General features: G+C 43.0%; 1 protein-coding gene across 5 annotated transcripts in view; it reads left to right on the top strand.

The window, feature by feature from the left end:
* The first annotated feature begins 978 nt into the window (after positions 1-978).
* Positions 979-26,823, top strand: part of LOC148023231 (uncharacterized) — a 37,206-nt gene continuing 11,361 nt past the window's right edge. The window contains exons 1-2 of one of the 5 annotated variants that reach the window (XR_015693626.1): positions 980-1,284; positions 2,286-2,356. Coding sequence is in view for 4 of the 5 variants with exons in the window: in XM_087696246.1 (XP_087552372.1) it covers positions 1,123-1,284 (162 nt within the window). In the remaining variant the exon portion in view is untranslated. Of the gene's footprint in view, positions 1,285-2,285; positions 2,357-26,823 lie in introns of all 5 variants that reach the window. The other 4 variants (XM_087696248.1, XM_087696246.1, XM_087696245.1 and 1 more) reach the window with 4 other exon arrangements.

The raw sequence follows: 26,823 nt of genomic DNA, 5'->3' as shown, positions 1-26,823 counted from the left end.
TAGAAAATGGGGAGGAAAATGTTGAAAGTTAGCACAAATTATGTTGATGAACTCAATGGGATGCTTGATCAATCTCACTACAAACCTCTTCAATATCATGCTCAATCTCTTGCAAATAGAAAGCTCTTGTGTCATTCATTAGTGTCAAGGATGGAAGGATGAAGAGATTGAAGCTTGTAAACTTCGTGAAAGCTTGAGAGAAGTGCTTGAGAAGAGGGAAAAAGAACATAGTCTCAAAGGTACAGACCAGTAAAGCCTCTTTGGAGTTCAGTTAGCCATCTTTCATCAAAATGACCACTAAAATGGCCCAAAATAGATCATAACATACTAAACTTATGTATCCTTCTCCCTCCATGTTTGATCACGTCCACTCCAAATACGTTCGCAGTCAATTATCTAAGATCCTTTAGCAAAAAATGTAACACCAATGGAGTTGTATTAGCTTTGTTTTTGGATTTCCTTGAATTAGTGTTGGCAATGAGATATGGAGATGAAATAAAAGGAATGGATCAAAGACATAGCTCTAATACTATTTGTAAGAAAATGGACTTGAGGAGAAAGAAAATACGAGTAAAGGAGAGATAAAGACTAGAAGAGGAGAGAACACACACACACACACAAACAAATATATATACATAGAAAAATACAAGTAAAATTATATATAAAAAATCTATTTTTTCAAAATCTCTCTCTCTCTCATGTTAATCTATCTTTGCTCTCGAATCTCTCTTTAAGAAAGACAAAATTGTTTTAGGCTTATAAATTTCACAAATTTTAGTTTGAAACAATCAAATTCACTTTGTCACTTGAACTTTGGGCACCTCACATGATCCAAAAACTTAGGCCTCCTATCAAGTTAAGAGGAGTAAATTTTGGGTAAAAGCTCACTATGCATAATGCCATGTACCCTTTTAAGAGCATTATTATTAATTACCTTAAGTGGCAATGCTAACAGTCATATGGACGTTTTTGGCTTAAAGGGCATGATGACCATTAAGTAAAAGAGACCTGCAAAACCTTTGAATTGCTCAAGAAACGGGGCACACGCTTCAGCATTTAGACCGGTTTTCGCTCGCGGGAGTGCAAGCTGGGCTAGCCAGTCGAGCATCGGAGTCAGGAGTCATGAAACCCATCATCGGGATGGTGCTCTCCAACAAGATGCAGAAGTCTGTGGTGGTCGCTTCCTACCATTTCTGGGAGCATCCGGTGTACAAGAAGAAAGTGCAGCGCAGAACCAAGCTCATGGCTCACGACGAGAACAATGAGTGCAACATAGGCGACTGGGTAAGCAAGTTCACTTTCGTTTGTCCTTTGGGGCTTGCTTGCCAGAGTTCCGTTTCTGGGTTTACACAGGAATCATAAGAAGCTCTAGATACACAAACGTTGCTGTTTGGTCACTAGCCAAGAGGTTGTCTACCAGCTCTCCAACCTGTTGGTTCACTACGTATCATGGTTTTTAGGCACACTGTTTAGCCTGCATTTTGGCTCCTGACACAGGGAGCTGGATTGTCCATTTAGGGTTTACAAGTAATAAGTTTTGTGTTTTTAGAGTGCTTACTAAGTTTAGCTGTTTTTATTCTTGACAATACTTACTCTAAAAAGGAAAGCCATAGAGAAGAGACAGGTGTTAGAACACTTGTCACACAAGATTTTAAGTGTTTCATTTGTCACATCTTATCAAATGTGCTTGGACACTTGTTTGTACTTTTTTTTGCACTAGCTCTCCGTTTTTTCTTTTAAGCTTTTCTTCCATTTCAAGAAAAAAAGCAAGCCATATTGATGTATTGCTATTCATTTATGGGGAAGACTAATTTTTTCTCGTTGTATTGTTATCTTGCAAAAAAATCAATTGTTTTTATTGCATAAGAAGCGATATATGTATACATGTATATCTTTACACGATCTTATGAGAGTGAAAATAATTTCTTCTTACTCTTTGGTTGATTGTGATAGAGCTCTTTGCTTAAGGACTCGATTGAGTCAAGCATAAATAGATTCCTATAGGAGGGTTGCCCATTTTTAATCCTCAATCTTGTCTCCATTATTTTTATGTTTTCATAATTGTAATTTTTAAAATAATTAACACATTAATTTTTTATAATATTCATTATTTTTATGTTATCATAATTGTAAATTTTAAAATAATTAACACATTAATTTTTTATAATATTAAGTCTTGAAAACAAATAAATAAATATTATAATTATTGAATATATTACGTTATTTGAGGCGTTTATAATACATGGTGACTATCAAGATGAGGCTATGTGAGCTCTTTGTTGTAGGTTTCTCGTCTATGAAAGATCACATCACAAAGGAGAAAATTTCAGATGAGCTTGCATCTCTTGAAGACAAGGTACTTTGGATGCTATGGTTGTGATCCTATTGTCATATCTAGCATCTCTAAATTATAATATCTTTTACACTTCTCACTACTCTGTTCGGAACACTCACTTGGGAGGAGTTAGTGCTTATGGTTCTCGAGCAAAATGTGCGACATATGGTAAAATGATTAGGTGGATTAAGATATGTAAATCATGGCTTTGTGGTTGACACATTAAGGAAACAAAAAATGCAAAAGAAAAGAAAGAGGTTCAAGAAGGAACAAACAGATAAAGACAATGGTAATGTTGAGAAGTCCCAAAGTTGCCTTGAGTGACCTCATTGTGGAAAGACCATTCATTCGACTTGGGATGAAGAATGGAGTGAAGGATTCTAAAATTGCATCAGGCATGATGATAGAGTTAGTCTTCATTCCTCTCTACGAGGTAGATGATACTACTCTAGCTCATCATTTGAGAAACCTAGACTCACAAATAGCAGTGTATTGAGTTGTATGACCTATAGAGGTGATTAGATATAGAATCTCTATGATAGCAAGGGCTTAGTCACCATCGACAACAATTTATGAATTAATTACTCAAGGTATTGATACTATTTCTCTTTTAGACCATTAAAATCATGAGCTGCAACAAAAGTTCTGAATGTAGCAGACTTGGGCTTCAATCTTCTATTCACCTATGGCCTCACTTGGCATGACACTTGAGTTATATTTACATAAGAGGAGATTAGGTGGAGGAAATATCTTCAAGAGATACCCTTTTGATTGGACATTAGGAGAGGGCTTTGCTAGCTCACCGTCTTGGCAACTCATTCTTCAATAGAGTTGAAGTTGTTGTGGCATGTATGCTTTGGTCTCTTGAGTTTTAACTTTCTTCAACATGCTCGGTACAAAGTTTTAGTACTTCGCTCTAGTTTTCTTGGGGCAAGCAATATCAAAAGTCTTTTCCCAAGTAGGATTTCTGTTAGACTACTTTCCATTAGATCTTGTTCCCTTAGATTTGTGTTGCTCTATACATGCTTAGTCTTGTTAACTTGCCTATTTTAGTCATGTCAGTCTGTCATCTCTTGGTTGAGAGCTCTTGTCAGAGTCTAATGGAGACATAGGAGCTTTGGCAGTTTTAGGTACATTTCCTTCAATTGTTGGCTTTCTATGTGCATTTCTAGGTCAATTTTTGCATTTCTTAGTCTGTATCTAATTGTTGGACATTGTCCAGGGTTCATTATTATTTATTATTGAGATCCCTTTGGGGAGGTAATGAATATCGGGTCGTTGGAAAGCTTGAACATTTCTGCAACCAACAAAGGATCTTCCAATGAGATAGTCAAATTGTCAAAGCCAAAAGTATTAGGGGATCTTTGCTTCTTAAGGATTCTTTGCTTGACTGGGCATAATTTACGAACGATATTTGGTTTTAAGTACCAGCTCCTTATTCACATGTGGACAATGAGGGTGTTAGATAATGAGAGAGAAAGCCTTGTAGACAAAGAAGGAAGACTAAGTCCAGACCTAAGTACAAACAAGAGAAGTAGTTTGGTAATGAACTCATATTGAGAAATATTTGTCTTTCTAACATCTCCATCTTCTTTAGCGCAATTGTAGTTTGTTTCTTATTGGACCAAGAAACAAGAGATATACCCAAGAAGAATCAGTTGTCACTGTGAGAGACACGAGAATATGAACATCCAACTCGATCACTATCAGAATATCCATGCAAAGAGAGTAAAGAGTTAGCCTTTTAGAAAAGGCCAAGATCCTAGGTGCCTTTAAGATACCAAAAGACACGCTTCACTACCTGCTAATGAAGTACTGAAGGGTTGTGCATGAATCTGCTCAATTTGGAGACAACAAATTGAAGATTAAGCCTTGTATGGCATAGATAAATCAAGCATCCAATAGCATGTTGATATAAAGTAGTATCAAAGGATTTGCTACTATCATTAGAAGTGAAATTGAAGCCAGGCTCCAAGGGAGTAGACATGGGCTTGCAATCCTCAGATTGAAAGCGTTGAAGTTGTCCAATATACTTGGACCGTGTCATGATAATGCACCCCTCAATGATTGCAAATTGGATGCTCGAATAATAGTGAAGTAGACCAAGATCTGTCATTGCAAAGGTTTGTTGCAAATCAGCCTTAAATCTTACAATTTGACCTGCATTAGTCCTCGTGACAAGCATGTCATCAAGATAAAGCACAGGAATAATAAGAGCAGATCCTTGATGTCAAATGTAAAGAGTAGCCTCAGTAGGGCTATTCTAAAATCCAAGATGCAATAAATGAGAATGTATGCAGGTATACCAAGTCCGTGAAGCTTGCTTCAAACCATACAAAGCCTTCTTGAGACGATAGACTTTGTGCTTAGAGCCTTTAACTACAAGTCCTTGAGATTGAGAAACATATACCTCTTCAGTGAGATATCCATGGAGAAATGCCATCTTGATGTCCAGCTGATGCACTTTCCAATGAAAGTGGGCAGCAAGGGCAATAATACTCTTGATGGTAGTGATGGTAGTAATGTGAGAGGTAGGGGCAAAAGTTTCCTCAAAGTCAATTCCTTGTTATTGGGCATAGCCCTTGGCAACAAGGCGGGCTTTGTATGTGTCAATAGAACCATTTGACTTTCTTTTAATTTTATAAATCCATTTGGTACCTATTGCACGCTTACCGTGAGGCAAGTCACACAGCTCCCAAGTGTCATTTTGATTGATGGAATCAATCTTTGCCTTCATTGCTTCCACCCAATGATCATTTGAAAAAGTATCTTTATAACATAGAGGTTCTTTATTGCATGCTGTAGCCACCAATGCACATTCAAGAAGATTAACTTGTTCCTTATGAGCGGAGGCCCGGGTGCGGGCAGCCAAAGGAAGAGGCTGCTTGCTGTCCCAAAGAGTGTCTAGCAGCTAGCGAGGGACTACTTTAGGATGCTGAATTTCAGCCCTTATGCGCTCCAAGTGATCATATATAGGGGGCTGCTTATTGGACAAGATATCATAATGCTGTTGTGACTGTAAATCAGGCTGAATAGACTGCTGTAATATATTTGTAGGTGGTGGAAATGAAGCTTGAGAAGAAGGATCAGCCATGGAACCATTATGGAAAAGTGGTAGTAGGCTATCAAAGATGCTTGAAGCATCAATAATAGGCTGTTATTGACAGTTTAGCAAGGGTGAGAAGCATTTTCAGTGAAGATAACATGTGTGCTGACAATTACCTTGCTTGTAGAGGGTTGATTAAGGCAGTACCCTTTGCTTTTTGTTGTATATCCAATAAATATGCATGGAACAGCCTTATCATCTAGCTTATGCCTTTTCTGAGATAATAACCTTGCTTGTAGAGGGTTGATTAAGGTGGTACCCTTTGCTTTTAGTACTATATCCAATAAATATGCATGGAACAGCTTTATCATCTAGCTTATGCCTTTTCTGAGAAGGCACATGAGCATATGTCAATGATCCAAAAATCCTCATATGAGAGAGAGAAGGCTTGGAGTTAGTCCATGCCTTATAAGGAGTGATGGTGCGTAAAGCTCTTGTGGGATACCTGTTCAAAACATAAGTGGCACATAGAATAGTATTGAACCAAAAAGAATTAGGCAAATTCTTACTCTTTAGCATGCATCTTGCCATCTCCATGAGTGACCTATTCTTTTGTTCCGCTACTCCATTTTGTTGTGGGGAGTAAGGAATGGTGCATTGATGATGAATACCTTGAGAATCGAGATGCAAGATGCTCTGAAAATTGTTCAGAAAGATATTCACCCCCCTGTCTGTGCGAAGGGTCTGGATGCGAAAGCCACTTTGGTTTTCAACCATGGCAATAAAAGTCTTGAAACAAGAGAAGTCTTTAGACTTAGATTTTAGCCCATAATTTCAAGTAAGTCGAGATTTGTCATCAATGGATGTGATAAAATATAGAAATCCACCAATGGATTAGGACCACAAACATCATTGTGAAGGAGATGCAAAATAGATAGCGAATGAACATGAGAATCCTTAGGAAAGGAGAATCAATGCATCTTACCAAGTAAACAACCTTCACAAATGTAACTTGATGGCAAGTGAAGTTTTGGAAGATCTTTGACCATATCCTTTGATTGGAGCTTCATCAATGCTCTATAGTTAATGTGGCCAAGCCTTTGATAATCATAAGTATCAATTCAATAGAGATCTTTAATGAGGGTGCTTGTCAAGACAATGGAAGAAGAAACTTGATCATCATATATTGCATATTGGGGGCCATGAAAATGACATGAAACCTTGAAGTTGCAATGGTTTAAATGGAAATAAGATTCTTCTTGATGCCCAGCACATAGAGAACATTATTCAATGTCAAAGGGGTGCCCAAGACAGAGACAACTTGCACATATCCAATGCCTTTAACTGCATAAGAGGCATTGTTAGCACACATGACCATATCTCCCTTAGGTACATTGCAGAGAGATGAAAATAATGTTTTGCCAGAGGGAATGTACTTAGATGTGCCATTGTTGAAATCCCAAGTAGAAGCCACATTAGTAATAGAAAAACAAGCATCATCAATAGAAGGATTATATTGACATTGGATGAAAAAAGTATAATCCTTGAATTGAGAATAGTTTGCGGTCTCATGTGTGAGGGGAAGACTGGACTCCTTCTTCTTCTCCCATGCAGATAAAGCAATTAGGGCATGCGCTTGGGTGTCACGGCCATCCCATCGAGTTTGATCTTGAGTGGAAGGCGTTGTGGAAGAGGAAGATGATTTGGCATCATGAGAGACATCTAGTGATGTGGAAGTAGGAGGTTGTGCAAGTGTTGGAGAAGCCAGCCTTTGCTTGGTGCCATTCACAATATGCCATAGATTCTTTGGGACAAGAACATGTTGCATCATGTATGCCCTCATTGGGTAGTTGGTGCCGTCGAGCTTGTTGTTGCGGCTAAGCATGCCCAACAAATCATTATTATTGCTGGCCATGAGTGGAAATTAGTAATAAAATGATATTTTCCAAGTGAAGAGAGAGAAAATAGATGCCCAAATAATAATAAGCCACTGATAGAAGAGATTCTGCTTGCCTCAATGAAGTCGAATAACATGAAGAATAATTTTTTCTTGTTGTTTTTCTACCGAGGGGAGAGAAAAAAATGCAAAAAATAATTATTTTCAGGAATAAAATATTAGGGGATCAGGCTGCAATCAGCAATATGCTGAAATCAGAGATTAATGGCTGAAAGTGCTCCAATAATGCGAACAGAAGCAGAATATAATTAAAATTCGCCCAATAATACATCAAAATAATAAATTTGTCTTCAATCTTGATGGAGATAGGCATGAATAGTCATATAAAGGATGTTTTCAATGCGTAGTAGCCAAAGGAGATGATTTGAAGCAAAAGCCCCAAATTTTAGCAGCCCAATGAAGAAGAAACACGAAGACAATATTAGGAGGGGCGAAATGTATGCCGAAGAAGGAAAATTGGGCAAAAGCGCCAAAAGTTGCTCGAAAATTGAAGAGAAATTAAAGAAATCGGATAAAATTATTACCCAATTGGTGCCAAATGCCATGCCTCAAGCTGAAGCGGGCCTTGATTTTGATGAAATTTGATGAATTTTGGAAAAGCCCCAAATTCTGAAAGAAATTGGGGTAAAATTAAGCTCGAATGATAAAAAGCCCCAAATTTTATTGAGAAATTGAAGTGAATTTTGACAATTTGTGTGAAATGTTTACCCTAAATGATACCAAATGTTGCCCATGATGAATTTGAGCCTCAATGTTAATGATGAAGAATTCCAAATTCTTGAAAAGCCCCAAATTTGGCGGTGAAATTGGAGGAAAATTAGAGGTGTGCAGCAAAATCCTCAAATTTGATGAAGATGAGCATTGAAAATATGCAATTTGATGATGAATCCCTTGAATTGAAGAAAAGTCCCAAATTTTGATATAATTGGTGCTTAGGTAGGGCAACACGTGAGAATTGGGGCTTGCTGGTTGAAAGATTAAAAGAATAAAAATTGTTTTAAAAAAAGGATTTTGATGTTGATGCTATCAATAGAGAGATGACAGGTCGGCTGATTTGTTGTGATAACATGACGCCAAGAAAAAAATGTTTGTTAGGTGATTGGGTACAAGGTGTCATGATTATCGACTAAAGTGGTAGGTTAGCTAATGAAGTGGAGATGTGGCAATTGGTGGTGGGGGATAGATGATGTTAAAGGCGGTAGATCAAAGGTGACAAGGGTGGTGCTTCAGCGGCGGTTGGGTTAGGTGGTGGCATGGCATCGATGGCGATGCGGTAGGTTGATAACAAGGGCAACTTGGTAGGTCTAGGCAATGCTTTAGGTGGGGTATTGTGTCAACCTGCAGGACAGTGGTCAACAACACCATTGTTGACAACAGGTGAGTCATTGCTGTAGGAATTGCCTAGCAGGCGAAGTGAGCAAATTGTTAACCCAATGGGTAGGAACGCGTATCAACACATGGGAGCATTGTAGAGCAAGGCGCTACGGGTGGCAGACATAGCAGCGATGGTGAAGCGAAGCTTCTTGTTGTCGATGGAGTCAGAGATGAGGACCAACAGACCTAGTGTGTTAAAGATAAGACCAAGTGGTGGCGACAATGGTCAAAACAATGGCGTCCAACCGTTGACGGGGGTTGATGGAAGCCGGCTCGATGGCAATGGCTTTGAGTGGCAGCTGGCTAAGGTGTGGTGCTCAATGGTGATGGCTGCATCGGAGATTATCGCGAGCGACGACGAAGCAAGCAAGTGGCTTTGATACCATTGTTGGCCCAAGCATGGAGCAATTGTGAGATTAATTTAATAGAAAATGAATGAGAATGAAATAATTAATTGATGCATGATGATGCTCGATCACAAATGAGCAGCAGCGTATTAATGAGTTTGAGAGAGTATAATGCTTAAGGCGATCACATTGAATAATGCCACACTTATGTGCTAATGAGACACAAAGCATCCTTTTATAATAAAAAATGCCTAGGAAGCCCGGGTCATGGATCAAAGGGCATCAATACATAGCCCACAAGATGGCCTTGTTGAGCTAAAAATGCATTAGCTTTACTTAAATAGCCCCAAAACTTGCTTAATCAATGAAGAAACCTAGTTTATTTAAAAGAAACTTGATCCCAAAGAGTTTCTGTGTCCCATAAGCACAAACCCACTTGGGAGGGCCCAAACTTTCTATGAATAAGTATGCTGCCCTCCATTCAGCCCCCAATGTTGTTTTTGCAGATTTCAGGTGTTTCAGCTTGCTGCCCACACCCCATTCGCGGAGAACATCTCAGTCGAAGTTGTCCATTGCTGTCTACATTAGTTGACACTTGTTTTCCAACCCTCTTCACGTAGTTTGAAGTTGATCTCAGCCAGGCGGCTGTTGTTCCTGCACAGACCTGCTGCTGTACAGCTTGCCACGTCATCACATCCCATGCGTTTGCTGTTGTAGGCTGTCACCAGGCAGTCTTGCCCTGCATTTGACAGATTTTCTCTCTCCTCTACTGTCACCCAATATGTGCTTCTTGAGTTTGGCAATTTTCTCTCTCATCAGCTTGCATTTACTGTATATTCTCTCTCCTCACTGCCATCTGCATCAGATTCAGCTTCTCATTGCTAGGTTTGCTGGCGTTTGATATCTAGAGGCTGCCTTGCTGCGATCTGGAATCCGCTCGGAGTACGACACACTCTCCAGCTCATTACCCCTACCTTGAGCCTTGAGATGCAGGAGTTTGAGGTTTAGTAGTCATTCACTGTATAGTGTGTTTGTTGCATGAGCATTGTATATTCAGCAGTTATTTTCTGTGTTCATTGTCTTTGAGTTACCCTAATCCTAACTGTGTTCTTTTATCAGTCTGTGCTTTGCCGTGCGATTGTTATTTGTGTTTTTATGTCAGAGTATTTCTTTACATGGTATCAAAGCCTGGTACTCTTTGAGAAACCTAGGCCTTTGATTTGAAAGCTCTCCGCAAGAAGCAAGAACAACTGTAGGTTCAAATAACTTTGAACACATTAATAGCAATGTAATCTCCAGAACAACCTATGTTGAGAATCAAGCGAGAGTAGGCAAAACAGCTTGCCCCACAAAGTTCCGACATGGTGAAAGACACTTATGACAACACGGAAGAAAGGCTATACAAGCTTTCCACTGAAGAATATCATGTGATCATGGACTTTGGACCAAAAAAGATTGAGGAGCTCGATCAAAGGATTGCCTTTCAGGAGAAGCTACTCAATGAAGGTATGCATGAATTTCTCTCTTCAGATGTTGCGCATAAATTTGATGATATTGTAGAGCCGTCAAGACCTTTCTTAGGGATGGGCCTCCTTGTTGGAGAAAGATCCGGAGTATGTTTCATTCTTTCATCTTATTCCGACTACTCCATTGCAAGGTACTTTAGATTCGTCTTTTGTTCCTTTATCTTTTATCTCTTCTGCTTTGCAATATACTGGTAGAAATCATGAGGAAGATAGAGTACAATCAGTTGACTACGGAAAAGGTTCTCCTGAGAACCAATTCTTGTATGTTAACACACGTCTTGGGGATTATAAGAAAAAGCTAGGTATCTCTTCTTCAATTCTTTCTTCTTTTCAATTTACTTCTCAAAATTAGAATGAATTTGGTGTTTCTATTTCTACATTGCATGGTGCATCATCATAATCATTATTTCATTTTCAATCATTAAATGATAAAAATGAACAAAATGCATCAGCATCTTTCATCCCACAAATTCAAAACCCTCCCATCGCACCACATTTTTCCGCTGCTTCTCCACTTCCTTTTTACACCATTTACATTTCCCTATCAAACACCTCATGTTGCACATCACACCGCACCGAGGGGTTATGGAAACATAGGCACCGCCTTTAGGCTCTCATCCTTTCCTTAGTCGAGTGGTGTTGCACCTTCTTCTCACACACTTTCCGGATCATTGGAGCCTAGGTATCCTCCCCAATCTCTCTCAAGTGTGGATCAATTGGTTCCATAGCTTGCCTCTATAGCTTTACCTAGTGGACTTTCTGGTCATTCTGTTATGCCCCAGCCAAGCTTTGGACAGGGCTTTCGTGTCCCAGTGCCTCCACTTCCATCAGCACCTTATGGAAACATTCATGTTTTAGTGTTTCCGCATCAATTGGAACTCACTAGACACTCCCAACCTATTTTTGCCTACCCATTTTTTTCCCCTCATTCTTTCTATCAGACACACTCACCGTCACCATCTTACCATCCACCTTTATCTTATTTCACTTTCTTGACACCGCATGGTTCCACCTCATCTTCTGCCAAGCATGCTTTCAATGATAAGACTCGTTTTAACGGGTCAAACTTTATCACTTTCAATCTTGATGAGACATGTCCTTGACTCCCAGAACCTATGGGATCTTGTGCAGGAGTTGAAACGGAGTTGGAATCCCAACCCGATCTTGCACTTGCTCCATATGAGGTTTTCCACTCATGGAAAACTAGGAATGCCTTCGTTATTGTTGAGCTGATGTAGGGCATGTTGCTTGAGTTTCATTCTCAACTTCAGCATTTTGACTTAGCGTTAGAGCGATGGGCACACTTGACTTACCGCTATGTGGCTTAGGATAGGACGTGCTGTATCAATCTTGACCATGAGCTCCAACTCTTTAAAATCATTGATGGGAATGACTTAAAGTCAAGTTGACTGAGTATCGGCGACTTATTACCGAATTTTTCACTATGGGGACTTTCAAGTCCTTTGACGATCAAGTCACATTGTTTTTGAAGAAACTCCCCATGAAATACTTCAATTTTGTGGAAGGTATAGTTTCAAAGCCTACCATGCCTACTTTTTACGAATTTGAGTGTCAGTTGTTGCGTGAGGCACGCTTGTTTGATCAATTTCATATGAACTCTTCCTTAGAGGGGACTCTGGTTGCTTATTCTTAGAAGGGGCAACAAGGAAAGGGCAAACAAAATCAAACCTCCACTCAAAATCCAAAACAAAATCAATTCGGGGAATCACAAGGAAACTCCTAGTCACAACTCAAACAAGTGTGACAGAATGTACCTAAAAAATAGGTATTGTCAACATTGTTAAAAGGTTGGTCATTTTGACGACGAGTGTCACTCAAAGGCGAGAGGCATATCACCCAAATCTAAGTCTCAGACCCTTATTTCAGTCGGGCAACCCCCAACAAGGGAGGTAGGGTGATAGCAAGGGGCAGTTTAAAGGTTAGACTCATATTGCCACGGCTCAGCCATCTCAGTCGACAACATTCTCAACTTCAGAGAGATTGTTTGACTGCTTTGTAGAGGCCCACATTGTCTCCATAGAGACATCAGATATGACTCTCGTCCACATCTGTGAGTTGCCTTCCGACAAGGTAACTGCAAAGGCCTACTCGTTATAGCCGAGCACTTCAACTCCTGTTTGGATTGTGGACAATGGAGCTACACATCACATGACTCCAATAGAGAATATCTTCAGGCGGGTCCATGTAGGAAACAACTCCTCGGTCAAGATTTAGGCTCAAGATAGCGTTTGTTTTGCTACTAACAAGGGTCTGGATTTGGCTTTGCTGGACAATGTATACCATGTCCTCTAGCTTGGGGTGAACTTGTTATCTGTTCAGCAGCTTTGCCGGTTGGGGCGAGCAATTTTCTTTATAGCGACCGCAGTCGAGATCCTTGATCCTTAGACTAGTTTAGTGATTGTTGGCAGTGAGGCACAACCTAATTGAGCTTGGTCTACTTTCCGCTCTTGTCATTCCTGCAGATTCATCATCTCCTAGGCTCCCTCTGAGAGGCGCGTTACCTCGTTGGTACCAGTAGACCATGCGGGATTCAGGGATTCAGCACCCTCAACGGCGAAAGGCCATGAAGAAGGAGCTAGAGAGTATTGATTGAAATGAGACTTGGACATTGGTGGATCGTCCAAGTCATAAGAAAGTAATTGGGACCAAGTGGATTTTCAAGACCAAGGTAAAAGCTGATGGGACTTTAGATAAGTACAAGGATCGCCTTGTCATGCAAGGGTTTCGACAGAAGGATGGTATTGATTATGAAGAGACCTTTGCTCCTACCGTGCGGCTGACATCTTTCCGATTGCTTCTCGTACTAGCTGCTCACCACAGTTGGCCAATATATCAGATGGATATCAAGAGTGCCTTCCTGAATGGTTGTTTGGAGGAGGAAGTCTATGAGGAGTAGCCATCGAGCTTTCCTTTAGAGACCTTGAGGGATACAGTATTCCGCTTGCAGAAAGCTCTTTATGGGCTGAAGCAAGCGCCGCGGTCTTGGTTCCATAGAATGAATGAGTTCTTATGGAGTCATGGATGCCATTCTACCCCTTATGACCCGAACTTATATGTTCAATCTATTGTAGAGGGGGTTAGCTATATCCTGCTATACGTTGACGACTTACTCATCACAGGCTCAGATTCTGCTGCTCTAGCAAAGATCAAGGCAAAGCTTAGTGCTACTTTTGAGATGACAAACCTTGGTTTGTTGTCTTATTTTTTGGGAATGGAAGTAGTTTGTTTTGGGAGATGCATTTTTGTGTCATAGGAGAAGTACGCACTTCAGCTAGTGGAACAACACACTTCGGATCAGACACGACTAGTGGCCACGTCTCTTGATCCTACTGTCTATGTAGAAGGATACCCTAGGACAGACCTTCAATGCACATACGTATTGCTCTGTTGTAGGAAAACTTCTTTGGTTAATTCATACTAGGTCAGATTTAGCTTACTCAGTTAGCATACTCAGTCAGTATTTCACAGCATCTAGGATGTCACATTGGATTGTATGTCTTCGTGTGCTGCGTTATTTACAGTGTACTTATTCTTATGGCCTGACATATGGTTCTGGTTTATGTTTGTAGAGGTACTGATTCTGATTGGGCAGGAAATCCCAATACCCGATGCTCCCATGGCAGCTATCTCTTTACCTTGGGCAAGGCTCTCATTTCTTGGTCAAGCTATAAGCAGCAGACAGTGGCGGCTTCCATGGCCGAGGCTGAGTACCAGACTCTCTTCAATGACACCACCGAGGCCATCTACCTGAGGAGTTTATTGGTGGCACTTCATTTTCCATGCGACTCTTTCATCGTTGTCTATTGCGATAACCAGAGTGCCATTGCCCTTGTGGGCATCTCGATCATTACACCACGGACGCGGCATGTGGGAGTTCACTTTCATTTTTCCAGAGAGCAGGTTGAGCTAAGTACTATCTGTCTAGAGTTTGTGCCCACCTCCGACAATTTTGCAGATATTTTGACCAAAGCGGTCAACTAATCGATTTTTCAACACTTGTTATCCAGGATCGGTGTGGGGTACACCCTCCCCTACTTCTTTAGCTTGACGGGGAGAGGGTGCTTGCCTCTTGCTTTTCCTTCTCGTTTGTGAGGGAGTGGCTACTTCTCTTGATAGTGATAGTGATGGTGCTTACATTTTTTAAGATATTCATTCATTTATCCTTTTGTGTTGTATTATGGACATTTGTAACTTCATCCGCACTATTAGGATGACATGAATGGAAAAGGATGCTTGGGCAAGTGAACAATTACCTTGCGAGGGCACTGTCCAAGTGGCATTGTTGCATTGCATCTTGCGTGAGCATGATATCTTGCATCACCCTTTACATTACCCTATGCATTGGCATTGTGTTCATGTAAACATGCATTTGTGCGCATTTATTCTTTTTCGGTCTTTTCGAGTGATCGACTCTGGATCCATCATATTCATATTCGTGGCATTGCCCATGGTAGTCTCCAAGGCAATTTTTCCTTAGCTTGCTTGCTTGCTTCATATATTTGCTATCTCTACACCTTAGCCTTATTTTTTTTCACTAACACTGAGTAATGGTAGGGAGAGTATGCTTGTTTTGTTAAGATCTTGGATCTGACGATACTTTATCATTCTCTCGTTTGGGGCATGAATACTAAATAGAATGAAAACTGATTTAAACCCCACACTTAATGCTAAATCTATCAAATTTAAATTAAAAAAAAAAACAAAACAGTCCATCGCTAATTCCATCCGTCTTTGTAGGGCTTGGTAGGCCACTGGGTGGCCGACAAGCACTCTTTGTCCGATGCTCTGTCCTCTCTGGGGTGATCACTTGGGCTTCCTTGGTAAGATAACCATCGCCTTTGTAGTCTTAGTAGGCCACTGGGCAGCCGCGCGCACCCTTTGTCCAATGCTTTGGCTACTTTGGGGTGGGACGCCTTGGGATAAAAGATCTTTCTCGTGGCACCGTTGTTGGGCTTTAGAGGGGGTGTTGAGCTAAAAATGCATTAGCTTTACTTAAACAGCTCCAAAACTTGCTTAATTAATGAAAAAAGCTAGTTTATTTAAAAGAAATGTGATCCTAGTGAGTTTCTGTGGCCCATAAGCACAAATCCATTTGGTAGGGCCTAAACTTTCTATAAACAAGTATGCTGCTCTCCATTCAGCCCCTCACTAGGGGAGTGGAGGTGCAAGCTCTCCCTTGAGCGTTGGGTCTTCTATGCTCTGGTGAACTTGAATGAGCCCAATCTAAAGTCAGCTCTAACCAAAATACTGTTAGAGATTAGTTATCCCTTGGTCTAGCATTTCTCAGGACATAGTTGGTGCAATTAGTACTCTTGAAGGGACTTGCATTTTGTCACCAAAATGAGAAATGAACTTATGAATTTAATGATTTGATTAAACTTCATGAAGATTTTTGATTAAAAAGAACTTTAATTTGGTGCCCCTAGCTCTTGGTATGGTGAGCATTGCACCGGCAACGAAGGATTTAACATTGGGATATATGGTGGACAAGTGTGCGGGCCATGTTGTATATGGCTAGGGCTAAAGGAACAAGGTGCAACGTGAAACTTTCATTAAATTGAAAGTTTGCACCTTATAATTGAGTTACATTGAAAGTTTCGCCCAGTAAGCAACTCTCTTAGGACACTTAAGTTATTCAGCAAGGCTTTGTAAAGAAAAATACCCTAACACAGAAACATAAACAAAAACCGTATGACAAAGCACATATTGATAAAAAGAACACAATTAGGGTTAGGGTTAGAGTAACTCAGAGACAATGAACACAGTGAATAAATGAAATGATATGACTACTAATAATATGATGCTCATGCATTAAACACACTATGCAGTTAATGAGTACTGAACCTCGAACTCCTGTATCTCTAGGATCAGGGCAAGGGTAATGAGTTGGAGAGTGTGTCGTACTTCGAACGGATCTTGAATCGGAGCAAGGTAGCCTTCGGATGTCGAACACCAGCAAATGCAGCAGTGAGAAGTTGGTTCTGATGCAGACAACAGTGAGGAGAGAGAAAAACTTTAAACGGAGTCTGTAGGAGAGAGAAAGACTAAAAACAGAGCCTGCAAGAGAGAGAAAGACAACAGAGCCTGCAGGAGAGAGAGAGACTTAAAACGCACGCAGGACAGCGTGCAGGAGAGAGAAAGACTGCAGGGACTGCAGACAGGAGAGTGAAAACTGTGAGGGTGGCAGCTGGAGCCTGCAAACACAGCAGTTTGTTGGTGTGGTAGGCTGTATGACAGCAGTGCAGATGAACAGTCAGTTGCTAGGCAAAAACAGCAGCAATCAGCATGTGGAGGGCTGGAAACAGGCGCCAGATTGTAGGGAACAGTGATGGACAGCAAGGGCTGAGATGTCCTCCGTGACCGGGGTGTGGGCAGCAAGTTGGTAACACCTGAACCCTGCAAAAACGAGATTGTGAAAGAGTGGAGGGCTGGCTGCATATTTATAGAAAATTAGGGTTCTAGATCCTCTCCCACTTAACTTTCTCGATCCACTTCCCGTTTTAGGGTTTTGGCTAAAATAAGTCTAAAATAAGCATGTTTTGGGGCTGTTTAAGTGGCTAAGTGCATTTCTTAGCACAACACCCCCTCTCAAGCCCAAAATAGAGTGAGAAAAGTAGGCCAGCCTAAAATTTGATTTATCCCAAGGCGCTCCATTCTAAAGCAGCCAAGGCATCGGACAAAAGGTGCACGTTGGCTGCCCAGTGGCCTACTAAGACTACAAAGGCGATGGATGTCTTACCAAGGGAGCCCAAGTGATCACCCCAGAGAGGTCAGGGCATCAGACCTAGGGTGCTCGTCGGCTGCCCAAGGGCCTACCAAGGCCTACAAAGGTGGATGGAATCAACAATGGACTTGTTTGTTTTGTTTTTTTTTTTTGAAAAGTGTTTTGAAAATACATAAGTAATATAGGGGTAGCGGCCGATTAAGTGACAGATAGGAAAAGATAGAGAGTTTTAAATCTAAGTTATTCACAAAACTAGCAAGCCAATCCCTCGCTCTGACACGGATAAGTGTCTAAGGATGATAAAAGTGAGTGTATGTTGCAATCATGTGTTGAATATGTGAGAGGAAAAAAAAACGGTGGGCTTATTAGCAAGATAAGCAAAGCAAGCAAGTAAGCAAGGGTAGGGAAACTGCCTTTAGGAGAACTGCATGTGTTATGCTACGAATATGGTGGATCCTAGAGTTGACGACTCCAAAAGACCGAAAAGGGATAATTGCGCACAGTTGCATTTTGACATGAACAGAATGCCAATGCATAGGGTAATGCAAAGGGAGATGCAAGGTGTCATGCTTATGCAATATGCTATGCAATGGTGCCACTGGGATAGTGTCCTCGCAGGAGAAGTGTTCACTTGTCCAAGTGCCCTTTTACAATGAGGTCATCCTGATAGTGCGGATGAAGTTATAAATGCCCATAATACAATACAAAAGAATAAGTCAATGTAATGTCTAAAAACCGGTAAGCATCATCACTATCACGATCAAGAGTAGGAGCTGCCTCCTTTCAAACTAAAAGGGAAAGCAAGAGGAAAGAATCCTCTCCCCGTCAAGCTGAAGAAGTAGGGGAGGGTGTACCCAAGCCGATCCTGGGTAGCAAGTAGTGAAGAATTGGGCCGTTGATCGCTTTGGTCAAGATATTTGCAAAATTATTTGATGAAGGTACAAACTCTAGGCGAATAGTGCCTAGCTCAATTTACTCTCTGGAAAAGTGGAAGTGGACTCCCACATACCGTGTCCGTGGTGTGATGATTGGATTGCCCGCAAGGGCAATGGCACTCTGGTTGTCGCAGTAGACAACTGTGGGAGAGTCACATGGAAAATGAAGCGCCGCCAGTAGACTCCTCAGATAGATGGCCTCGGTGGTGCCATCGAAGAGAGCTCGGTACTCAGCCTTGGCCGTGGAAGCCGCCACCGTCTCTTGCTTACGGCTGGACCAAGAAATGGGAGCCGTGCCCAAAGTAAAGAGGTAGCCGCCATGGGAACGCCGGGTGTTAAGATCTCCTGCCCAATTAGAATCAGTGTACCCTTGCAAACCTAAGCCAGAACCATATGTCAAGCCATAAGAAATAGTACAGCGCAAATAACGCAATACACGAAGACATGCAATCCAATGTGACATCCTAGGTGCTGTGAAATACTGACTGAGTATGCTAACTGAGTAAGCTAAATTTAGCCTAGTGTGAATTAACCAAAGAAGTTTTTCTATAATAGAATGATAGGTGTGTGCATTGAAGGGCTGTCCTAGGGTATCCTTCGACAAGTGGACAGTAGGATCAATAGGCGTGGCCACTGGCCGTGTCTGATCCGAAGTGTACTGTTCCACAAGTTAAAGTGCGCACTTCTGCTATGACACAAAAATACATCCTCCAGAACGAACTACCTTCATCCCCAAAATATAAGACAACAAACGAAGGTTTGTCATTTCAAATGTAGCTTTAAGCTTAGCCTTAATTTCCGCTATGGCAGCAGAATCTGAACTTGTGATGAGTAAGTCATCAACATATAGCAGGATATAGCTAACCCCCTCTGGAGTGGATCGAATATATAAGTTCGGGTCATAAGGGGTAGAATGGTATCCATGAGTTTGTAAGAACTCATCGATTCTATGGAACCAAGACCGCGGTGCTTGCTTCAGCCCATAAAGAGCTCTGCAAGCGGAATACCATATCCCTAGGGTTCCCTGAGGAAAAGCCCGGTGGCTACTCCACATAGACTTCCTTCTCCAAGTATCCGTTCAGGAAGGCACTCTTGACATCCATTTGATGTATTGACCAACCGTGGTGAGCGGCGAGCGTGAGTAGCAACCGAAAGGAAGTCAACCGTGCAGTAGAGGCAAGGGTCTCTTCATAATCAATGCCGTACTTCTGTCGAAACCCTTGCACTACAAGGCAAGCCTTGTATTTGTCTAAAGTCCCATCAGCTTTTAGCTTTGTTCGAAAAATCCACTTTGTCTCGATGACTTTCTTGTGGATTGGACGATCCACCAATGTCCAAGTCGCATTTTGATCAGTATTCTCTAGCTTCTTTCCCATGGCCTGTCACCATTGAGGGTGCTGAAGAGCCTCCTGCCAGGTATTCGGCTCAGAATGCGCTATGTAATCAGCTGTAAACAGTGATGCAAATGATGCGTAAGGAGCAAACCGGGCAGATCTTCTAGGTCCCCCGGAGTGGAATCCGGTGGTAGGGCCTTCGAATCTCGCATGGTCTGCTGGTACCAACGAGGTAACGGGTCTCGCGAAGGGGGCCTGGGAGGTGAAGAAACTGTGGGAATGTTAGGAGCGAGAAGTAGACTAGACTCAGTAGGCACGATCTCTGATGATGTGGAAGAAAGAAGCGGATCGGAATCCGGTGCAAAAGATTGCACAATATCCCTCTCGTCAAAGACGACATCCCGTCTAACGATCACCTTGTTTGTTCGAGAATCGAACAAACGATAGGCTTTTACTTCAGAGGAATATCCCACAAAAATAAGGAGATCAGCTCGGGGAGTAAGCTTTCCCATCTTGTCATCAAGTGCGTGTGTGTATGCACGACACCCGAAGACTCTGAAATGGGAAATAACAGGCCGAGAGCCAAAAAATGCCTCATACGGGGTCTTCTAAGGAAGAGCCGCAAATGGGCACCGGTTGAGGATGTACACCGAAGTGTTAACAGCCTCGACTCAAAGGCGTTCAGGAAGCTCTGCTGCGAACAGCATAGAGCGTGCCATTTCCATGACTGTGTGGTTCCTACGCTCTACGACTCCATTCTGAGAGGGGGAGTTGATAGAGGTGAGCTGGTGAGAAATGCCATGCTTCTGTAGAAACCTTGGAAAACTCATGGGAGATAAACTCACCACTGCTATCACTCCTCATGCATCCAACACGACGACCAGTCTGGTTATGAACCAACAGTACCCAAGCAGAAAAATATGTGAAAGCTTGAAGAAGTACACCCACATGTATCGAGAATGATCATCCACTATCAAAAAGAAGTACAGCGCGCCGTTCAAAGCAACAGTGGATGTTGGCCCACAAAGATCAACAAGAATCGATCTAAGAGGCTCCTCAGCTCTATGTGTAGACTACTGAGGAAATGGGGTACGGTGTTGCTTCCCGAGCTGATAGGCTTTACAGACATCTCGAGCTAGCTTCAGGCGTGGAAGGCCCTCAACTAGCTTACAACGTGACAACTCATAAAGCGAGTCATAACCAAGATGCCCTAAGCGAAAATGCCAAAGACGCTCATTGTGCGTAGGCTCTCAAGATGTAGCTAAGGCTTGGAAGCTATGGAACACGGAGCCTTTGGCAGTCGGCTTGGTCAGAAAGTGTGTCATGTGGTATAGGCCATTAGGTTGTGCCTCACCGCGAGCAATCACTAAACCAGTTAGAGAGTCAAGGACCTTGATTGTGGTTGCTGTAAAGAAAACTGCTCGTCCCAAACGGTAAAGCTGCTGAACAGATAACAAGTTTACCCCAAGCTGAGGGACATGATATACATTGTCTAGCGAAGCCAGATCCGGACCCTTGTCAGTGGCAAAATTGACGTAACCTTGAGCTTGAATCTTGATCGAGGAGTTGCTTTCTACATGGACCCGCCCGGCTGCAGGGACTCGGATACGGAAAATGTTCTCTATAGGAGTCATGTGATGTGTAGCTCCACTGCCCACAATCCAAATTGGAGCTGAAGTGATCGGCTGTGAGACAAGTGGCCTCTGTAGTAACCTCGTCCGGAGGCAACTCACAGATGTGGATGAGACTCGCATTTGATGTCTATATGGAGACGATATAGGCCTTTGCTGGCCAATCAGACAAGCCCTTTGGAGTTAACGTTGTCAATTGAGATGACTGTGCGGTGGCAGTGTGAGTTTGACCTTTAAACTGCCCCTTGCCATCACCCTACCTCCCTTGCTAGGGGTTGCTCGATTGAGGGGCGGGGGTTTGAGACTTAGATTTTTGGTGGTGTGCCTCGTGCCTTTGATCGACACTCGTTGTCAAAATGGCCAGCCTTTTGACAATGTTGACAATACCTATTCTTTTTAGGTGCCTCGTGCCACCCAGGTTTGATTTGTGATTGGGAGTTTCCTTGAGAATCCCTAGATTGATTTAGCTTTTGAGTTTGATTTTGATTTTGAGTGGAGGTTTGGTTTGGTTTGCCCTTTCCTTGTTGCTCTTTCTGAGAATGAGCAAGAAGAGCCCTCTCTGAAGAGGAATTCATATGAAACTGATCGAACAAACGTGCATAAATCAACGACTGACACTCAAATTCATAGAATGTAGGCATGGTAGGCTTTGAAACTATTCCTTCCACAAAATTGAAGTATTTCTTGGGGAGTTTATTTAGGAACAATGTGACCTGATCGTCAGAGGGCTTGGGAGTCTCCGTAGTGGAGAAATCAGCGGAGATGTCGATACTCAGCCAACTTGACTTTCAAGTCATCCCGATCAGTGATTTTGAGAAGTTGAAGGTCATGGTCAAGATTAATACGATGGGTCCTATCTCGAGCCGCATAGTGGTCAATCAAGTGTGCCCATCGGTCTGACGCTAAGTCAAAATGCTGAAGCTGAGATTGAAACTCTGGCAATAAGCCGTGTATCAGCTTGACAATAGCGGAGGCATTCCTAGCCTTCCATGAGCGGACGACCTCATATGAAACAAATGCGGGATCGGGTTGGGGTTCCAACCCCTGCACTAGATCCCATAGGTCCTGTGAATCAAGGACATGTCTCATAAAATTCGACCAAGTAGTAAAGTTTGACCTGTTAAAACGAGTCTTGTCATTAAATGCATTCTTGACAGAATATGAGTTAGAACCATGAGGTGTTGGGTGGGTGGAGTAAGATGATGGTGGGAAAGATGGTGGAGGTGAGAGTGTTTGATAAGAGTAAGAAGGAGCGGGAAGAAGTGGGTAGGTAGAAGTAGACTGTGAGTGTCCAATGAGTGCCGATTGATGTGGAGGCACTGGAACATGAATGTTTCCATAAGGTGCGGGTGTAGGTGGAGGCACCGGGACACAATAGCCTTGTCCAAAGTAAGGCTAGGACAGAGCATTATGACCAGAAGGTCCACTAGACAATGCCATGGAGGCAAACTGATCCACACTCGGGAGAGACCGAGTGGGGTACCCAGGCTGCAATGATCCCGAAAGTGTGTATGAGGTAGGTGGAACACCACCCGACTGAGAGAAGGATGAGGTTCTAAAGGATGTGCCTATGTTTCCATAATCCCCTAGAGTGATGTGCGGTGCGATATGAGGTGTCTGAAATGGAAATGTAAATGGTGTAAATGCAAGTGGTGAAGCAACGAAAGAATGTGGTGGGATGGGTGGGTTTTGAAAGTGAGGTGTATGAGGTGCATATTCTTTTTGTTCATTTTTATCATTTAAAGTTTGAAAATGAAATTGTGAAGATAATGATACACCATGTAATAAAGTGAAAGGAACACTAGATTCAATCTAATTATGTGAAGTAGACGGAAAAAGAAGAAATGACAGAAGAAGAGTTACCTAGCTTTTTCTTATAATCCCCGCGACGCATGCTAACATACAAGAATTGGTCCTCTAGAGGACCTTTTTCGTAGTCAACAGGCTGGACTCTTTCTTCCACATGATCTCTACCAGTATATTGCAAAACAGAATAGGTAAAAGAAGGCACAAAAGACGAATCAAAAGTACCTTGTACCAGAGAGGACGGAAGAGTCTGAAAAATGGAACATACTCTGGATCTTACTCTCCAAGAGAGGGCCCATGCTTGATGGAGGTCTCGATGACCCTGCAACATCATCAGATTTACGCGCAACATCTGAAGAGTGAAATCTATGCATACCTTCATTTAGAAGCTTTTCTTGAAGGGCATCCTTCGGTCGATCTCCTCAATCTTCTTTTATCGATAGGCAATGATTAGTTTATATTCCTCAGAGGTCAGCTTGCCTATCTTTTCTTCCATGTACTCAGATGTTTCTTCCACCATGTCGGAACTTTGTGGAGCAAGTTGATCGGCCCACTCTCGCTTGGTTCTCGGCATAGGATGATCTGGAGACTGAATCGGTGTTGATGTGTTCAAAGTCATTTGAACCTACTGTTGTTCTTGCTTCTTATGAAGAGCTTTCAGATCAAAGGCCTAGGTTTCTCAAAGATTGCTAGGCTCTGATACCATGTAAAGAAAAATACCCTAACACAGAAACATAAACATTAACCGTACGACAAAGCACAGACTGATAAAAAGAACATAGTTAGGGTAGGGTTAGAGTAACTTAGAGACAATGAACACGGTGAATAAATGAAATGGTATGACGACTAATAATACGATGCTCATGCAGCAAACACACTATGCAGTGAATGAATACTAAATCTCGAACTCCTGTATCTCTAGGATTAGGGCAGGGGCAATGAGGTGGAGAGTATCGTATTGCAAACGAATCCCGAATCGCAACAAGGCAGCCTCCGGATGTCGAGCACGAGCAAACGCAGCAGTGAGAAGCTGGATCTGATGCAGACAGCAGTGAGGAGAGAGAAAGACTAAAAACGGAGCCTGCAGGAGAGAAATATTGAAAACACAGGCAGGACAGTCTGCAGGAGAGAGAAAGATGGCAGGGACTGCAGACAGGAGAGAAAACTGTCAGGGCGGCAGCTGGAGCTTGCAAACGCAGCATCTATCTAGCGTGGCAGGTTGTACGACAGTAGTGCAGATGAACAACAGTCAGTCGCCAGGCATAAATAGCAGCAATCAACGTGTGGAAGGCTAGAAACAGGCGCCAAATTGGAGGGAACAATGATGGACAGCAAGGGCTGAGATGTTCTCCGTGACCGGGGTATGGGCAGCAAGCTGGTAACACTTGAAACCTACAAAAACGAGATTGTGAAAGAGTGGAGGGCTGGCTGCCAATTTATAGAAAATTAGGGTTCTAGATTCTCTCCCACTTAACTTTTTTGTTCCGCTCCTCGTTTTAGGGTTTTGGCTAAAATAAGCCTAAAATAAGCATGTTTTGGGGTTGTTTAAGTGGCTAAGTGCATTTCTTAGCACAACAAGCTTGAGCAAAAGTTTCGCTAAACAAGTAGCTTGTCAGAGTGCAGCGGTGCGGAAGCGTAGGACTGAGAGAGAGAGAACACAGAGAGAGAAGAGAGAGAAAGAGACAGTGGAAGATGAAGATCTGCCGTATAAAGTGTGCTGTATACAAAGATATGCAGATATGTACACGGGCGCAGTGCGTTGGACTGCGTGTCTCCACCTCGACGATGCAACCTACTGTTCACCTCGAAGTCCGCTGTAGTCTGGACTGTCTCCTGCCAGAAATTTGCGAACAGAGACGGAATTTGCGCCAGCCACCAGTCTGTAATCTGCGAGCAGCAAAGTGTGGGAGACTGTGGGAAAACCCGGCTATAAATAGCCAAAAACTGGGCGAAAAAACAGGCAGGTCGACTGGTGCAGTACCAGGTCGGATTGCCACGTGGCAGTCCGACTGACCAGGATCTGATCTGCTAACACCCCCTCTCAGAGCCTGGGCGGGGAAGAAGCCTGAGGGATCTGGAATGTCTCCGGAGGAGAGCCTGGGGAAGTGCCTTTGTAAACAAATCTACAAGATTGTCCTTCGTCTTGCAGTACTCCACAGTGATGGTCTCATCCAGAAGCTTCTCTTTGATGAAGTGGTACTGGATCTCTATGTGCTTCGTCCGGGCATGAAAAACAGGATTTCGTGCCAAGGCAATGCAACTCTCATTGTCGCATTGCAGCAAAGTAGGACGAGTCTGGAGGCAGCCAAGCTCCTCCAACAATCTCCGAAGCCACATAGCCTCACATGTGGTGGAAGACGCGGCTCGATCCTCCGCCTCAGTAGACGAAAGGGCTACCGTGGGCTGCTTCTTGCTACTCCATGACATAACACATGCACCCAAGGTAAAACAGTAACCTGTAGTAGACCGCCTGTGGTCCACATCACCGGCCCAATCCGAGTCGTTCCAACCGGCAAGTACAAGATCTGAACCATCTGTCCCTGTTGGATAATGAATCCCTAAATCAGACGTCCCCCTCAAATACCAAAGAATTCTCTGAGTAGCCTGCCAATGCACCGTTTGAGGTTCACTCATGAACCCTGCCAAGAGCCCAATAGCAAAACAAAGATCAACACGAGTGTTGAGAAGCCAAATCAATGAGCCAATCAATTGACGATAGCGGAAAGCATCCGCCTTGAAGACCCATTTGATGCCAATCGCCTTCTTATTCGGGGGGCGTAGCACGAGTGACCAAGTGCCATTCCTCTCAATAGCCTCCAACTTGGCTTCCATAGCTTTCTTCCATGGTGCGGACTGTAAAGCCTCCTTCACGGAGGTGGGCTCTCGATCTTGCATAACACGGGTCATCAAACAATAGTTAGAGCAAACAATCTCCGTAGAATGTGCCTGGTGCCGCTGTGACCGCCGCGGACCATCCTGCGGTTCCCACTCCTCAGGGACCCCCCCGATCCTTGAATCACGGAGTGTGTCACGGGCCCAACGAGGAGGAGGCCGAACCTCTCCTCGTCTCTCTCCATCAGCGGAAGACTCTGGGATATCCACCGGTGGTAACTCCTGAGGGGTGATCGGTGGAACAGTAGACTCTGTGTCAGAAACAGAATCAGAATCAAAAGGCGTGGGCTCCATAGGAACTGTAGCGGGAGCCCAACTCTCCCCTGGATCTCCAAGAACGGGATGCTCCTTTCCCGCTGGTAGGGCCGGAACCTCCACAAACCACACATCTCGACTGGTGTACACAGCCCGCTTGACGGGATCATACAAACGATAGTCTTGGGACTGGGAGCTGTAGCCAACAAATACTTGTCTTCGGGAAGTTGCTTCAAATTTATCACGATGAGCCTTGGGAATGTGAACATAGGCATCACACCCAAAGACCCTAAAATAAGAAACATCGGGCTTAGTCCCAAAGTAACCCTCAAAAGGTGTCATCCCATCAACGGCCGAAGTGGGGGATCGGTTAAGGATGTGGACTGCAGTAGCCACAGCCTCGGCCCACAGAAACTGAGGTGTCTGTCGGTGCTCCATCATGGTGCGCGCCATCTCGATCACACTGCGGTTCTTCCGTTCAAGAATGCCATTTTCTTGAGGAGTATTGGTATTAGCAAACTCCTGGTGAATACCTTTATCTGCACAAAAACGAGCAAACTCATGAGAAACAAATTCACCACCCTTGTCGGATCGCAAGGTCTTCAATCTCCGGCCGGATCGGTTCTCCTCAAAGAGAAGC

The sequence above is a fragment of the Lygodium microphyllum genome, chromosome 16, assembly GCF_053477565.2.
Source record: "Lygodium microphyllum isolate KBCC chromosome 16, Lygodium_microphyllum_v1.1.10, whole genome shotgun sequence".
Lineage (NCBI taxonomy): Eukaryota > Viridiplantae > Streptophyta > Polypodiopsida > Schizaeales > Lygodiaceae > Lygodium > Lygodium microphyllum.
This window is presented reverse-complemented; position numbering and strand designations above follow the sequence as displayed.